Genomic DNA, 17,329 nt, shown 5'->3' with positions numbered 1-17,329 from the left:
GCCAGATTTTCTCTCCTAGCTCTATTGAAATATACCATGATTTGATACAGTTATATGTTGCAGAATGATTACTACCATAGCCTTAGCTAACACTGCCGTCTTCACATAAGTACCATTTTTTTTTTTTTTTGTGGTGAGAATTTTTTAAGATTTACTCTGTTAGCAACTTTCCAGTATTGATAATGCAGTATTATTAGTTAGTAGTACATTAGACACCTAGAACTTTTAAATTTTATAACTGAAAGTTTGTACCCTTTGACCATTCCGTTCCGTTCCGTTCAGTCGCTCAGTCGTGTCTGACTCTTTGCGACCCCGTGGACTGTAGCCTACCAGGCTTCTCCGTCCATGGGATTCTCCAGGCAAGAATACTGGAGTGGGTTACCATTTCCTTCTCCAGGGTATCTTCCCGACCCAGGGATCGAACCCGGGTCTCCCGCATTGGAGGCAGACGCTTTAACCTCTGAGCCACCAGGGAAGCCCCCTTTGACCATTATGTTCCCTTTTCCACTCCTTCCAATCCTTGGTAACCATCACTTTGCTCTCTGTGTTTGGATTTTTATTTTTAAATTAAAACGAGTTTTTAAAATTTGTATTTAATTTTTTGGTTGTGCCTCATAGCTCCCAGTATGTTAGCTCCACATTCTGAAGGACCAACTATGTTGTTGCAAATGTCAGGCTTTCCTCTTTTTTTCATGACTGAATACCATTCCAGTGTCTACACACACACACAAACATGACAGTCTTTTTTTATCCATTCATCTGTTGACAAACACTTGGGTGTAACTGTATTCCAATAAAATTTTATTTACAGAAACAGGCAGCAGGCTTAATTTAACCCTCAGGCTGTACCCAACCCCTGATTTAAATGACTAGTTTATAGTACTGATAGGGAAACTTAAAATAAATATAATGTTTACACTTAAAATTTTATTGAGGTATACAGAGAATTGGCATTAAGAGCATAAAATAGATTTGGTATTCAGTTTTTTCCTCCTTCCCCTTAGGCTTCAAGACAGTCTTGAATTCATTAATCAGGACAACAGTACATTAAAGGCCGATAATAACACAGTCATTAATGGACTACTTGGAAATATAGGTAAAATGGTTTTGTATGTTTTAAAAATGTTCTTACTAATGTAGATCTGTTAGAACACCAAAAGATTTCAAATACTAGAAGTGGAAAGGGATTTAAATTGCAAGTATTTATAATATTTGTATTATTTGAAAAATATAGTTTTCTTATATTTGAACGTAGTGTTTATTTTGTATCTGAGAAAAAGGAACTGCTGAAGAAATACCTGATTCGTTTTTTGTTTTTAATTTTGATGCGTCTTTGAAAAGTACTTTTGTTAGTGTAAAAAGCCCTTACTAGTTCTCTTGAATAGCTCAGCTGAGGGAGATGGGGATTATACTTTCTCCCTTTCCTTTTCCACAATCGTATAAAGTAATTTTAAAATGGTGCTTGTTTTTGTGACTTGTAGTTCAGATGAGCAGATATTCAAAATTTGATGTTTCTTAAGAGATTTGTTATAATAGTAGCTCATTTGGTAATTTGGTTAGTTTTTATTATTTGAAAGTGAAAGTCGCTAAGTTGTGTCTGACTCTTTACCACCTCATGGATTTCTGTCTATCCCTCTCTTTTTCTTCATAGTTCCCCTCCACAGCTCATGCTAGGCTACTGTGTCCATGGGTTTCATCAGGCAAGGATACTGGACTGGGTTGCCATGTCCTCCCCCAGGGGATCTTCCCAACCCAGGGATCAAACCCACGTCTCTCACATCACCGGTGGATTCTTTACCAACTGAGCCACCAGGAAAGCCCAGGAATACTGGAGTGGGTAGCCTGTCCCTTCTCCAGGGGATCTTCCTGACCCAGGAATCGAACTGGGGTCACCTGCATTGCAGGTGGATTCTTTACCAACTGAGCTACTGGGGAAGCTGTTTGTTATTTAAGTTCAGCATTTTAAAGTGACAAACTTTCTAAAATTTCTGGTCCTTTGTTGTATCTTACGAAGATCAGCTAAATTACTTCTGACCATATTTCCAGTGCATAAAGAACTGTAGTGTATCAGAGTAGACAGCAGTTAGCATAGGATGAATATTTTCCTCATTCCCTGTTTAGTAAAAACTTTTATTGTAATTTCAAGCAATAGATATCAGTTATACATATTAGTTGAAAAGCTTTTTTCTCCCACCTCTAATATTATAGCATTATATATTTTTAATGATTCATGTTCATTCAAATAGCAGCCATTTATTAACTACCTACTGTGGGCTAGTTACAATGTCTGGCATGTGATTTAGAAAGCATGCATTTTATAGAAAAATTATTATTACTGCTTAGGAAGGAGGCAGGGATGAGTAAGAATTAAGTCTGGAGATAGCAGTGTAGGAAAACGAGAGTTCCCATATGGTGATTCTTCTTGTGTACACACATATACATATGCATACTGTAGGAGACAAAGTCATATACTAAGAGTAAGGAATGAGATTAAAGAGAGCAGGTAAGTTTTGAGGTAAATAGGAAAAGTTGAAGAAAGAACTGAACAGTGAAACATGGAGGGATTGCTGCAATTCTCTGTAATTATAGAAACTCTTGTTATAGAAAAATACCTATTAACAATTTAAAAATACATTTGTCACTTTTTAAAACAGTAGAGCTGTCAGTTCTGTCCTAGATCAACCTCCTAGGTGGCTCTTTAGGCCATCTGGATTAAACATAACTAATAAGTAACTCAGTGCTTGCTTCCAGGCTGTAATGTTAACGCTTTTTCGGTCTTCAGACTCTTACCTTCTCTTGGTCAGGAGTGTGGCAGCTACTTACTACCTTAGCAGCTGGGAGTCTGGCCCTGACAGGCTGCATTGGCTTTCCTGCTTCCATAGTGGCTGACCTCTGCTCTGGGAACTCTGGTTTTTCCCATTAATTTCTAATTTATCACTAGTTTAGAAAAATCAGATTCATATTTATTTGCCAGTAGACCCCTTTTCTTTATTTGCTCTTTGTTTTATGTTGTGTTCAACTTTTTCACCCAAGCGCCTAGGTGGTTTTCTTCTTAATTTTAGTTACACAATATTGTAATATTAAAATTGATTTTTTTAAAGGATAAATTCATTTGGCAAATATCAAATTGTGCCTGTAACATCACTGTAGTTTTTTAATCTTTAAAAATACTGTTTTAGATGAGAAAGGGTTGAACATTTAAAGTAATTTTTACCTTATATAGTGGAAGCTTATAAAATAATTTTTACTTTATATAGTGGAAGCTTATTTTTTTACTATATGTGGACTTAATAGGCATGAAATTGTTATGGTGTCATAAGCCATGGCCAGAGGGAAACCATCTTGTTTCAAAAATAGGAAGTCAACTTGAATTATTCTTAACTTAGTTTAAAGATTTCCATTCATATCTGTTGGTCTGCTTTTGTGCTGCCTTAGCTCACCTTTTATTCCTGACGCATTATGGCTTCTCTAACAGCCCTCTTTCATATGTATTTTACGTTTTTGCCATGTAGGTCTTTCACAGTTCTGCAGCCCCAGGCGGGCATTCTCTGAACAGGGTCCGCTCCGCCTGATCAGGAGCGCCTCTTTCTTTGCAGGTTTGCCATGTGCTGTGTGGGTAGACTAGTTGGTGTGCCCCAGCGGCTAGAATTCATAGTTACGCTGTGGAAACAAGAGAGTAGAGAAATGCATTTGGGGAAGGTGTGCAGTTAAGAAAACTTTGCTTTGGAAGTTTAAGAACTTAATATCTTTCTATTGAATATGTTGTTAAGGTTTCCAGAAACTAAGTTATGAGTAGAAATGACATTTTCATGAAATTTCAGTTTGTCATTTCTTACCTCATTCTGTAATAATGATTTTAACTTTAGAATCCTAAGCCGCAATATAGTATGAACATTATTTCTTAAAATACCAGTTGAATTTCTAATGTGATACTATCTTGTTTCCATGGCTGAGTAGCTTTTGTATCATGTAGTTCATCAATCACAGAAAATACTCTTACTGTTGTGCAATTTCTGATCTACACTATTCCATAAGAATGATTTCTCTTGCAGCTAAGATTTAGATGAACAAGCACCATTATATTCTATAAAAGGCATCTCTGACTATATTTGTTTATATTGATATCACTAAATAGATTATCGTAGACTGTATTCATGCTTCTGTATCCAGGAAGTTGTATCCAACTTCTTGTTTTAATTAGTATATGTTTTCCTTAGAAATATAAACACTGTATATATATTATATAAAATTTGGAAATATAAGAAATAGGCAAAAAATATGTATTAACCATTTTGTCAACCAGAAATACCTCCTTAGTTTTTGTTTGTTTTTAAAAGAAATTGGGATTATACTGTTCAGTCTTAATTTTTATTATAGGATTTTAAAACATACATTTATATAGGCAGAACAGTAGATTAACCATCATATGCCAATCACTTAGCCTCAGCAACCATTGTTCTTACTGGTCAGTAGCTTGCCTTTTTATCATTTAGTAGCATATTGTGAATATATTCCTGTCATTGAATGTGCTTCTAAAATGTTTATTTTAGTCACCCTTTGCTGCTTTATATATTATGTCACAGATTGTTTTCACGTAGATCTCAGAGCTTGTTCAACTGAATAGTAGCTCTTGGTGTTGGGTTTGTGCCATGCTGTTGAAAAAATAAAGGAATGCAATGAGATGAGCATGATTTAGTTTGCTGTTTTAAAAGGAACGTCCACCTGAACAGCACTGTGTTTTGTAAGTCACACTTTTGTATCGATTCACAGTTCACAGCAACCCAATGGACATGCCTGGAAGAGAACTGAATGAGGACAGAGACAGTGGCATAGCACGCTCTGGTAATGACAGGTTCATGTATTAATCCGGTTTTTAAGAGATCACTATTCCCTGACATTTCCTTTTTAATCTTTGTTTTAATCATTTAATTTTATGTGTACAGTCTGTTGGTATTGATATTAGCCTAACAAAATTGTAGAAACAGCAGAGAAGAATATATTAAATTTTTTTTCACGTTTAATAGTAAAAATGGAACATGGAGCATGGCCTGGATGAATGCACACTCAAAAATAATATTGCTCAAGAGACTGCTTAAATAGCATAGTAGAAAAAATACATTTGCTTACATCTGTTTTCTCCTAACTGGGTTTAAAATGTCAGACTGTCTCTTGTCCAGAGAATCTTAGTTATTTTGAACCAGTGTTATACATATTTCTCTGAGATATCTACTCTTCCAATATTTGTCTGACAAAGTTTTATTGAAACATTCTGAAAATTTAAGAAAAAACAAAAAACAAACCCCACCCAGATAATATTCTTAAAGAGCACAGGTTCTAATGAGAGATGAGTGAGAAAAATAATCTTAGTTTATTGTGTGAGGTGTTCTGTGATAAACCTGTGCAGAGAGGTTCATCTAAGCTTGGAGATGGTGTCATCACCAAAGGAATAAAGATTTATTTCAAAATAGCATTTTCTTCTGGAGTGGGGTGGGAAAAAGTGAGGATGGCAAAAGGGTATCAGGATCTCTTGCTGAATCACTTTTATTATGTGATTTTTTTTCTGGAACCTTGCTCCAACAATGATACATATTTTTTAATGGAGATTTTAGAGCTTCTTTCAGCAAAATGGAAATTTTGAGTCACCATTATTTGTTAAAAAGAAATTTGATCCTGTTTTTAGTTATTATTAACTTAAAAATTGTATTTGTTCTTATTCTGACTTGACAGCATCTCTCAGCAGCTTGCTTATTACACCATTTCCCTCTCCAAACTCCTCACTTACCCGAAGTTGTGCCAGCAGCTATCAGCGACGCTGGCGACGTAGCCAAACAACCAGTTTAGAGAATGGGGTATTTCCTAGATGGTAAGTTGGAACTTTTATTTTACCACAAGATTGAATAGTTCCTTAAACACAATTTTGTATGATAAGAGCCTGGACTTGTATTTTGTATTTTTAAAGTCTGCAACTGGAAAATTTTAAAGTGTATTACTTTTTAAAAAATTGTGTTGCGTTATGCATAACATACAATATACCATTTTAACCATTATTAGCAGTGTAGTTCAGTGGTGTTAAGTACCTTCACATTGTTGTGCATCCATGACCATTCACATTTAGAACTTTATCTCCCCCAACTGAACCCTGCATAAGTCCATGGGGTCCCAAAGAGTTGGACACAACTGAGTGAACTGAACTGAACCTCTGTAGACATTAGGCAGTAATTCCCCCTTTCCTTTCTCCCTTTAGTCCCTGGCAGCTACTATGCTATTTTTTCCTTTGTAAATATGACTACTCTACATACCTCAAATAAGTGGAATCATAAAATATTTATCCTTATATACCCAGAAGTGGAATTCCTGCATTGTATCATAATTCTGTGTTGAAGTTTTTCAGAAACTGCTATATTTTTCACCAGAATGCCCCACCATTTTACTTATATTCCCGCTAAAAATGGCCAGTTTTTTTTTTTTTTTAATTACGTCAAGCTGCATGCTGGATCTTAGTTCTCTGACTAGGGATTGACTCTGTGCCCCCTTCATCGGAAGCATGAAGTCCTAACCAGTGGATTGCCAGGGAATTTCACTCCCCCGCCCCACCCCTTAACCTCCCCCCAGTAGAAATGCACAAGAGTTCTAATTTCTTCACATCCTCACCAGTAGTTAATTTCCATTTTTTAAATTAATAACCATCTGTATGGGTGTTAAATGATATCTCTTTGTAATTTTGATTTGCATTTCTCTAATGGCTAGTGATATTGTTTTCATATGCTTATTGGTTATGTGTGTGTTTTCTTTGGACATATGTCTGTTCAGGTGTTTTACTCATTTTTTAATCAGGTGTATTGTTGTTGTTGAATTGTAGTAGTTCTTTATATACTTCTGGATATCACTCCCTTATCGGATACATGGTTTGAAATATTTTATCCCATTCCATTGGTTGCCTTTTTATTCTGTTGATAATGTCTTTTGGTACACGTGTGTTTGTGTTCAGTCACTCAGTCGTATCTGACCCTGGTCTCTGGGACCCTATGGACTATAACCCGCCAGGCTCCTCTGTCCATGAGATTTCCCAGGCAAGAATACTGGAGTAGGTTGCCATTCCCTCCTCCAGGAGATCTTCCTGACCCAGGGATTGAAACTTCATTTCCTGCACTGGCAGGCAGATTCTTTATCACTGAGCCACCTGGGAAACCGCTTCAGATACACAACAGTTCTTAATTTCTGTGTCACTTGAGTTATTTTTTTCCTTTGCTGCTTTACTTTTGGTGTCATCCAAGAAATCACTGACAAATCCAATGTCATGAAGCTTTTATCCTATATTTTCTTTTAAGGGTTTTATAGTTTTAACTCTTCCATTTTGGTCATTGGTCCATTTATTGCATGCTTTGATATTCTAGTTTTTCATGTTTCTATTTTGGCGAATTCATTCATTCTTGAAATTTTTGTTTTTAATCTGCTAAGTGAAGATGATGAAGCTTGATTCCTTTTTTATTTACTCCCTTTATTCATCTTTGATTTTACTTCTGGAATCAAAAGGGGAGAAGTAGATTCTAGAACAGTGAAGAGATTAGACTCGTCTATAAACCTTAATTCAGGATCTTTTAGGTTGGTTTTGCATTGGGATTACTTACCTTTTTTCATTTCAGTTCAGTCGCTCAGTTGTGTCCGACTCTTTGCGACCCCGTGGACTGCAGCATGCCAGGCCTCCCTGTCTATTACCAACTCCCAGAGTTTACTCAAATTCACATCCGTTGAGTCGGTGATATCATCCAACCGTATCATCCTCTGTCACCCCCTTCTCCTCCCTCCTTCAGTCTTTCCCAGCATCAGGGTCTTTTCCAGTGAGTCAGTTCTTTGCATCAGCTGGCCAAAGTATTGGCGTTTCAGCATCAGTCCTCCCAATGAATATTCAGGACTTATTTCCTTTAGGATGAACTGGTTTGATCTCCCTGCAGTCCAAGGGACTCTCAAGAGTCTCCTCCAACACCACAGTTCAAAAGCATCAATTCTTCGGCGCTCAACTGTCTTCATAGTCCAACTGTCACATCCATACATGACTACTGGAAAAACCATAGCTTTGACTAGATGGACCTTTGTTGGCAAAATAATGTCTCTGCTTTTTAATATGCTGTCCAGGTTGGTCATAACTTTTCTTCCAAGGAGCAAGTGTCTTTTAATTTCATGGCTACAGTCACCATCTACAGTGATTTTGGAGCCCCCCCAAATTAAGTCTGTCATTGTTTCCATAATTGAACAAAAACGTTTCCAATCTGACTCTATTAAAGTTTCTTATAAAAATATGAATATAAAGGAATAGCCAATATATTTCTCAAAGATATACATAATTGATACGAATTTTTAGATGTACTTGATAAAACACTGCAAGACCTTTAGCTTGCCTACATTTAATTACCAAGGAATTTGAATTGTGAATTTAATCATTTTCATATTTTTAAAATTAAAAAAAAATTTATTTTTAAGGTCTATAGAAGAAAGCTTTAATCTGTCAGATGAAAGCTGTGGCCCTAACCCAGGAATTGTGAGGAAAAAGAAGATTGCAATTGGGGTAATCTTTTCATTATCCAAAGATGAAGATGAAAGTAACAAATTTAATGAATTCTTTTTTTCACATTTTCCTCTGTTTGAAAGCCACATGAACAAATTAAAGAGTGCAATAGAACAGGTAAGCATAACCATGTTTATGGTTTGTTTTTATTTTTTAATTTTCCTTTGAATCTTATTCTCTTGCTTAAGCAATGTCTTTATTCATTTGGCAGAAAAGTTAACAGACTCTGTGCAGGTACCCTACAAAGTGACCTGAGAGATGCAAAGTAGACTTTACTTCATTTTTTCTTATTATTAAACTTTTTGTTTTGTATTGGGGTATAGCTGATTAACAATGCTGTGATAATTTCAGATGAACAGCAAAGGGATTCAGCCATACATATATGTATCCATTCTCCTCCACAACTCCCCTCCCATCCAGGCTGCTACATAATATTGACTTTAGCTCTTTTTAAGGAGCTTATTGCCTAAGAAAAGATCTAAGGTCATTTATCCATTCAATAAATAAATATTTGAGGGCCTGTAATGTGGCAGGCCTCTTCTAGAAACTGAGGATAAGAGTGAGAAAAAGCAACTCTAGATCATGGGGCAGCAAATAAACAAATGAATGTATAAGATTTTTGATGGTAATAAGTACTATGAAGAAAAATAAGAGAAAGGTTTTTATGGAGTGCTGGATGGAGGATTACAAATTTTTATAGGATAGTCAACAATGCTCCTGATAAAGTCACATATGACCCAGAGATATAGAGGAAATTAGGTATAACCATCTGAGACAAGAATTTTATAGGTAGAGGCAAAGGAATAAGCCTGATGCTTGGGCATCAGTAGGGAGGAGTAAGGAGGCCAAAATGGCTAGGTTAGAAGTAGGACTAAATCATGTAGGGCCTTACAGGATACCATTGTATGAGCATGGGCATATACACTTAAGAAAGATCGGAAGCCATGGGAGTGTTTTGAGCAGGAAAATGACATGATTTATGAGAATCACTCTTATTGCTGGTGGAGAATAGATTTTCTAGGGGCAAAGTTGGATACTTTGGGATCAGTTACAAGGCTATTGAAATATAATTCAAGTGAGAGATGATGGGTAGTCAAACTAGTTTCATGATGGAATTGGTGATAAATGGTTGGCTTCTGGATATATTTGAAAATAAAGCTAATGAGATTAGCTGATGGACTGAGTTGGAGCTGTTAAAGAAAGAATCATGGAGATGGACTGGGATTTTTCTTTTGAGCAGTAAGATGGATGGAATTGCCAGAACTAAAATGGAAAAACTACAAATGGAACAGGTTTGGTGGAGGAAGATCAGGAGTTTGTTTGTGATGCCTCCTGGACATCCAAGTAATTGTGAATCTAGAGTTGAGGGTCCAGGCTGAGCAGTCACCAGTATATAGGTGGTATTTTAATCTAAGAAGCTAATTGAGAGGGAGAGGAGATCCTGATTTGTGGAGCATTTCAGTAGTTAAATTTGGAGGAGCTGAGAACTAGCCAGGGAGACTGAAGATTGCCCATTTAAGTAGGAGGGAAAACAAGAGTACTTTTGGGGTAAGCCTGGTGAAGAAAGTGGTCAGAGAAGGTAGGAGTGATCAGTTATGTCAAATGCTGCTGATTGTGCATGTAATAAATTGATGTAAAGAAAACTGTGAATATAAGATAGACCATAAGAATAAATAAAAAAGAAGGAAAAGCAAAGTGTTTTAGGAGTTCATAGGAGAATCCCAGGGACGGGGGAGCCTGGTGGGCTTCTGTCTATGGGATCACACAGAGTCGGACACGACTGAAGTGACGCAGCAGCAGCAGCAGCAGCAGCAGGGAATAAAAATGACTTCCTACTGGGAAGGTGTTTCATTTGGACTGCATCTTAAAGGAGTTGTAGGATTTTTTAAACATAATGCTTTGAAAAATGGATACAGCAGAGTAACAGGGAAAATTGCTATCTTTGCCACCCAAAGATAACTTATTGACATTTTGCTGAAACTCTTACTCAGACCTTTTTTATGCATATTATATTTTACTTGATTGGGACTGTGCTGTGTTCATATTGTTTTTATTACGTGCCTGTTTAGAAAAATTCATCCTTGTTAACATGTACATTTCTCGTTATAAATGGTTCTTAAATATATGTTAGTGGCTTTCCTCCATGTAAGTTAATTAGGCCAGATCTGCTTTTTCTCAGCTATAGCTACACTTCAGTTAACATCTTGGTGAATTTTTTTCAAGATTATGTTTTACGAGATTCCTATAAGTTGAATCATTGAACATAACTAAATTTCTTAATCCGTGTGACAGAATTCAGAAAGGAAAGGATCCAAAGAGTAGTAGTAGGTGGTGTGGCTAACAGAGTTACTGTGGACCAGATCACAAGGAGTCTAGAATGCTTGCAAGGATTTTTCAAATTGTGCTCTAAGAAGGTTATTATGGCAGCATGTTTGAAAGAGACTAGTAAAAGAAACTAGAGATGCAGGAGCAATTAGAATGGTCTAGAAAGCAGAGGGTGCATTTCAGTAACTCATTAGTGCCTGAGGATCATGTGCCTCTGAAGAAGGCACTATGTTAGTTATTTATATTAAATCTATTAAAAGACAAATAGATCATTAGCAATACCTTTATAGTGAGCGATGAGTAAAGTTCATTTTTGTTTTTCAGAAGTTCAACACGCATGACATTTTCTTCAGGTTGCTGCTGTGTTTTTTGTAGTCAGTTTTTGCCGAAGTCAGTATACAGAATATTAAGCTGTGGCTGAACTGACATTTCAGTTACAGGGAAAAGTGTTTAAACTGTGTAAAACTTGAAATATTCAAGCAATACAGAACTTGTTAGAGGTTACTTTTTAAATCTTTTAATGCTTTGTTCCTTTTGCACCCTAAAGGGCACATTGTAGTTGTATATTTGTTCATGTTTAACAACTCATTTCTTTATAAAACTCAAAGAGCTGAGTGAATACTTTCATATAAATGAATAGAACTTATTCTTAGTTAATTAATCATAGAATATAATAAACGTTGAAACACCTACATAAATTATGTTCTGGGACAGTTTTCAAATTATCACTTATTTATATTTTAAATGAAAAATTATAGATTCTGTTTCTGAGCACTGTGGGACTTATTCCAAAGTCTGCACTACCTTTTGAGATCTATAATGTAGTTAATTTTTTTTTATTTCATAAAGTTAAGGAAGAATATTGCTCAATTCTAGCCAAAGAATATTTACTTCTTTATAATTAGGAGTCTCTCAGCAGTTTGTGAAAACAAAAATTGTCACTTTTACCTTATGAAGCTTTCAGATGTACATGAATCATTCTGGTCTGAAGTAGTCTAACCTTCTCTTAAATATATATTTGAACATTAAAAAAATTAATGTGTAATTACATAAGTAATGTAGAATTACATTCTCTTTGAAAAAGTTTTAAAAATTTCGAAGTTCTTTCTGATAACCATATTCTAATCCTGATCTTCTTTTTGTCTACCTAAAGTAGGACTTATCAACCTTGGCTAAATATCCTTTTAAGAAGGCAAAAATTACTAATAACTTGAGGTATCTTTCAGTAGAATATTTATGTTTTAGATTTAAAAAAAGGATTTACTTAACAGAACCACTATTTATGGAATATTAGCGAAACTCAGGAGTTGCTGTTACTGAGTTAGCATTTGTTAGCATCTGTTTGATTGGTAGAAAAGTTTTATGTAACTCAGAAACTGTCAACATCAGTTTCTTTGTGTTTTGATGTTCTCTTTCAATTGAGGCCTAACATCAGAAAAATTTGAATTTTATTATACTCATTAATGACCAGAAGTACAAAAACAAGCCACTAGAAATATGTGTGCCTTCTTTATACATATCTAGTTAAGAATGGTAGGTAGAATGTTATAAAAATATGTGATTTTGTCTTTTACTTTTTGCCCCCCATATTTTGCCCATGGTCAGTATAAGAATTAACTATTTGATTGCTTTCAAGGCTATGAAAATGAGCCGGAGATCAGCTGATGCCAGTCAGAGGAGTTTGGCATATAATCGAATAGTTGATGCACTAAATGAATTCAGGTACATTTTCTCCAGCCTTTCATAATATAGAATTGTTTCATGGTGTACACTGGAAAATTTACTTATTTTCTTTAGTTACTCTGATAAAATATAGTTCTTTAAACTTCTCTGTCCCATAGTCATATGAGGGTGTAATTCAGTAGGCCATTGACTCCTTTATTATTAAATATCAAAAGTGCTTGGAATTCAAGCACACTTGGGAGGAGTCAGTAGTATGGTTTCTAGCGTTGGACCACTAAACAAGCAGATATAACCAGAAGAGACCCTTGTTTTAGCAGAAATGTGCTTTGTCCTTTGTTGGGCTCCTAAATGTGTAGGGACTGGTCAAGTGACGGTAATCACACATTCTTAAGATACATGGAATACAAAAATATACATGTATATAAAGAGTATGAACTTTGATCTTCCATATAACTTTGTTGCTTAATCCTTTCTCTAGCAGTATTTTCTGGCATAACAAAGCTTGGTCCCTGAAGCTCAAGCAAGTGCTGTAACTGCACTGTAGTTACGGCAAGGAGACACGTTGCATATGACTTTATGTCGTGAATCACACTAAGGTGATGGATGTGTTTCTGTCTGAAAGAGATTCACTTCAGTTTTACTTTGTACTCTTATATTCTCAGTTTTTCCTCCTTTACACTAGAGAAATAGTATAACACGTAGGGCAAGAACTCAAGACTCTAGTATCTGACAGACAGACCTGTGGCTCTGCCTTTTATTATCCCTGATGACCTTGGGCAGATTTTTTAGCCTTTTTTGACCCTTAGTTTTCTAACATAAAATCTGTGAATTCAGTTTAGTAATGATCGAGTAGATTGTTGTAAAGATAGAATAAAATAATGTATGTAAAGTACTTAGCAGAATGCCCAAGATTGATGTGACCACTATTATATATGCCAAATATAATCTATATCAGTGATTTTCAACTCATTCATTGTTGATGTTTATAGTATTGCCTGATCTAAATTGACGCTGTTTTGCTACCTAAATAAATGTATTTCAAAATGAAACTATGCATTATTACCCTAAATGGGAAATCATTATCCTTTGCTATGATAAGTAAGCTATAAAATCAATGCATAATAATTAAAATTTAAAATATGTATTTGTGTCCCACCTAAGGTTTATTATCTCCAGTAGTCTATGTACCTCACTTTTGTGCATTGGCTCGTCTTGTATGGCACCTTATTGGGTCAAGGATCTTCTGGATTGTTTGTTTAAATATGAGTTACTGCATTTTGAAGTAAAAAACTGTTTTAGCCTGTGATATTGCAAGATTGCTACTGTGAAACTGCAGACATGTCATGTATATACTTTTTTTTTTTAATGGAAATGGCGAGGAAGTCATGTGTTCAGTAAATTTGACGGAAAGAGAACTCGTTTGTTTTCAACTTTGATCCTTTTATATTCTGCATTTTTCTCTTTTTGTGTTAAACCACAGTGAAAGTAAATCTGATGTCCTCTTTTAAACCTCTCTCAAAGGTGAGATTTCATTGCTTCAGCCATATTCTAGAATCTTTGAATTTACGATAAAATAAAACATAAGATCATTAAGTTTTCAGCCATGTTATGCTCTAGAAATCATAATATGATTATGATTTCGCATTTACAATTTAGGTCTATGATCCATTTTTATTTATTTATATTTTGTGAAAGCTGTAAGGTCTTTGTCTAGGTGTATATTTTTGTGTATGAATGTCCACTTGTTCCAGCATCATTTGTTGAAAAGACTGTCTTTGCTTTGTATTGCTTTTACTTCTTTATCAGGTATCAGTTGAGTATATTTCAGGGCTCTATATTTGAGCTTTCTGTTCTGTTTTACTGATCTATTTGTCTGTTCTTTCAGCAGTACCACGCTGTCCTGATTAATGAAACTTTATATTAATTGTTAAAATCAGATTATATGAGTCATCACGTTTGTTCTTTTCCTTCAGTGTTGTGTTGACTATTCTGGATCATTTGCCTCTCCAAACCTTATCAAATCTCCAACACATCAGTTTGTTGATATTTACAAAATAATTTTCTGGGATTTTGTTTGAGACTGCATTGAAACTGTAGATTGGGAAAAGTTGACATCTTACCAATAGTAATACTTCCTGTCCATTAACATGAAATAGTTTGCTGTTTATTTGTATGTTCTTTGATTTCTTTAATCAGTTTTATGATTTTCCTCTTGTAAATCTTATACATTTAAAAATTTATACATAAATATCTCAGGGTGGTTTTTTTGGTTAATATTAATGATACCTTGTTTACAATTTCAAATTTCAGCTGTTCATTGATGATATATAAGAAATCAGTTGACTTTTGTATATTAACCTTATATTATGCAGCTTTGTTATAACTGCTTATTAATTCTAGGAGCTTTTTGTCATTTCTTTTAAATTTTCTGCATAAATGCTCATTGGTGAATAGAGACAGATTTATGTCTTCATCCCAGTCTGTTTACCTCTTATTTCTTTTTTTTGCCTTACTGGATTAGCAGGGGCTTCCAGTATGATGTAGAAAAGCAATGATGAGAAGGTTCATTCTTTCCTTATACCAGATCTGAAAGAAAAAGCTTCAACTTTTTCACCATTAAATATGAAGTTAAGTTTCTTACACTACGAAACTGAAGACGTTCCCTCTTTATTCCCAGCTTGCTGAGATATTATTAATTATTGATTCAATTGTAAAAATAGGTATAGGACTCTTCAGGTTATCTATTTCTTCTTGTGTGAGTTTTGGTAGATTGTATCTTCCAAGGAATTGGTCTGGTTCATCTAAATCATTAAATTTGCAAGCATGGAATTGTTCATATTATTTCTTAATTATACTTTTGATGTCCATAGGTTAATAGTGATGGACCCTCTTTTATTTCTAATATTAGTAATTTGTGTCATTTCTCCTTTTTACTTGGATATCTTGGATGGAAATTTATAAATTTTCAAAGAACCTTTGATCATTTCAAAGAACCGGGTTTCGTTTTGTTGATTTTTAATCTATTGATTTTTGTCTTTAATTTCAATAATTTTTAATCTGATTTTTATTTATTTTTTCCTGTTTGCTTTAGTTTTATGTTTTTCATCTTTCTCTAGTTTCCTGAAGTTAAACCTTAGATTATTGCTTTGAAATCTATCTTTTTCTTTAATATATGCATTCAGTGCTATAAATTTCCCTCTAAACACTGCTTTTGCTGGATTCCACAGGTTTTGTTATATTGAATGAAAGTTTAATTCAAAAATTTTAAAATTTCTCTTGAGATTTCTTCTTTGACCATTATGTTAAAAAATATATTTTTAAAATCTTTTTTAAGTATTTGGAGATTTTCCACATATCTTTGTTTTTTAAAAAATTTTTATTTTATAATGGAGTAAAGTTGTTAATTTCAGGTGAGCAAAAAAATGATTCAGTTATATACATACATGTATCTATTCTTTTTTAAGTTCTTTGCCCATGTAGGTTTTTATAAAGTATTGAGCAGTGTTCCTTGTGCTATGCCGTAGCACATAAGTTCATTCTCTAAGTCTGTGAGTCTGTTTCTGTTTTATAAATGAGTTCATTTGTATCTTTTTTTTTTAGATTCCACAAATAAGTGATGTGATATATATTTGTCTTTCTCAGTCTGACTTACTTCACTTAGTATGTTAATCTCCAGGTCCATTCATACTGTTGCAAATGGCACTATTTCATTCATTTTAATGGCTGAGTAATATTCCATTGTCTGTATTTACTGCGTTGTCTTTATCCATTCCTTTATCGATGGACATTTAGGTTGCTTCCATATCTTGGCTATTGTAAATAGTGCTGCTGTGAATATTGGGGTCCATGTATCCTTTTGAACCATGTTTTTCTCCAGATATATGCCCAGGAATGAAATTGCTGGATCATATAGTAACTCTAGTTTCTTAATGAACTGCTGTACTGTTCTCCATAGTGGCTCCACCAATTTACATTTGCACCAAAAGTGTAGGAGAGTTCCCATTCCTCCTCACTATCTCCAGCATTTATTGTTTGTAGACTATTGTGGTTGGTTTGAGATGATACCTCATTGTAGTTTTCATTTGCATTTCTCTAATAATTAGCAGTGTTGAGCATCTTTTCTTATAATTCTTGGCCATCTGTATGACTTCTTTGGAGAAATGGCTTAAAAGAGTTTAGGTCTTCTGCCTGTTTTTTGATTGGATTGTTTTTTTTTTTTTTTTTTTACATAGGGCTTCCCTGATAGTTCAGTTGGTAAAGAATCCACCTGCAAAGCAGGAGACCACAGTTCAGTTCCTGGGTTGGGAAGAATCCACTGGAGAAGGGATAGGCTACCCACTCCAGTATTCTTGGGCTTCCCTTATGGCTCAGCAGGTAAAGAATCTGCCTGCAATGCGGGAGACCTGGGTTCGATCCTTGGGTTGGGAAGATCCCCTGGAGAAGGGAAAGGCTACCCACTCCAGTATTCTGACCTGGAGAATTCCATGGACTGTATAGTCCATGGTGTCGCAAAGAGCTGGACACGACTGAGCGACTCATTCTTTGACTTTCACTTTGTTTTTTGGTGTAGAGCTACGTGAGCTGTTTATAAATTTTGAAAATTAATCCCAGGTGGGTCACACTGTTGCAAATATTCTCTCCCGTTCTGTGGAATGTCTTTTCATTTTGTTTTTGGTTTCTTTTACTGTGCAAAAGCTTTTGAATTTGATTAGATGTCATTTGTTCATTTTTGCTTTTATTTCTCTTACAGATTGTAAA

At 34.9% G+C, this 17,329-nt stretch overlaps 1 protein-coding gene across 2 annotated transcripts in view; it reads left to right on the top strand.

The window, feature by feature from the left end:
• FNIP1 (folliculin interacting protein 1) overlaps positions 1-17,329 on the top strand; it is a 116,237-nt gene that overhangs the window by 62,996 nt on the left and 35,912 nt on the right. The window contains exons 6-11 of one of the 2 annotated variants that reach the window (XM_055430399.2): positions 1,005-1,096; positions 3,513-3,596; positions 4,771-4,842; positions 5,728-5,863; positions 8,479-8,680; positions 12,525-12,610. In XM_055430399.2, the coding sequence (XP_055286374.1) occupies positions 1,005-1,096; positions 3,513-3,596; positions 4,771-4,842; positions 5,728-5,863; positions 8,479-8,680; positions 12,525-12,610 (672 nt within the window). The remainder of the gene's footprint in view (positions 1-1,004; positions 1,097-3,512; positions 3,597-4,770; positions 4,843-5,727; positions 5,864-8,478; positions 8,681-12,524; positions 12,611-17,329) is intronic. The other variant, XM_055430400.2, reaches the window with a different exon arrangement.

The sequence above is a fragment of the Moschus berezovskii genome, chromosome 8 (genome assembly GCF_049115385.1).
Source record: "Moschus berezovskii isolate FMDL1 chromosome 8, NW_MosBer_1.0, whole genome shotgun sequence".
Lineage (NCBI taxonomy): Eukaryota > Metazoa > Chordata > Mammalia > Artiodactyla > Moschidae > Moschus > Moschus berezovskii.
Note: the sequence above shows the minus strand (reverse complement) of the source record. Positions and strands in the feature narration are given on the sequence as shown.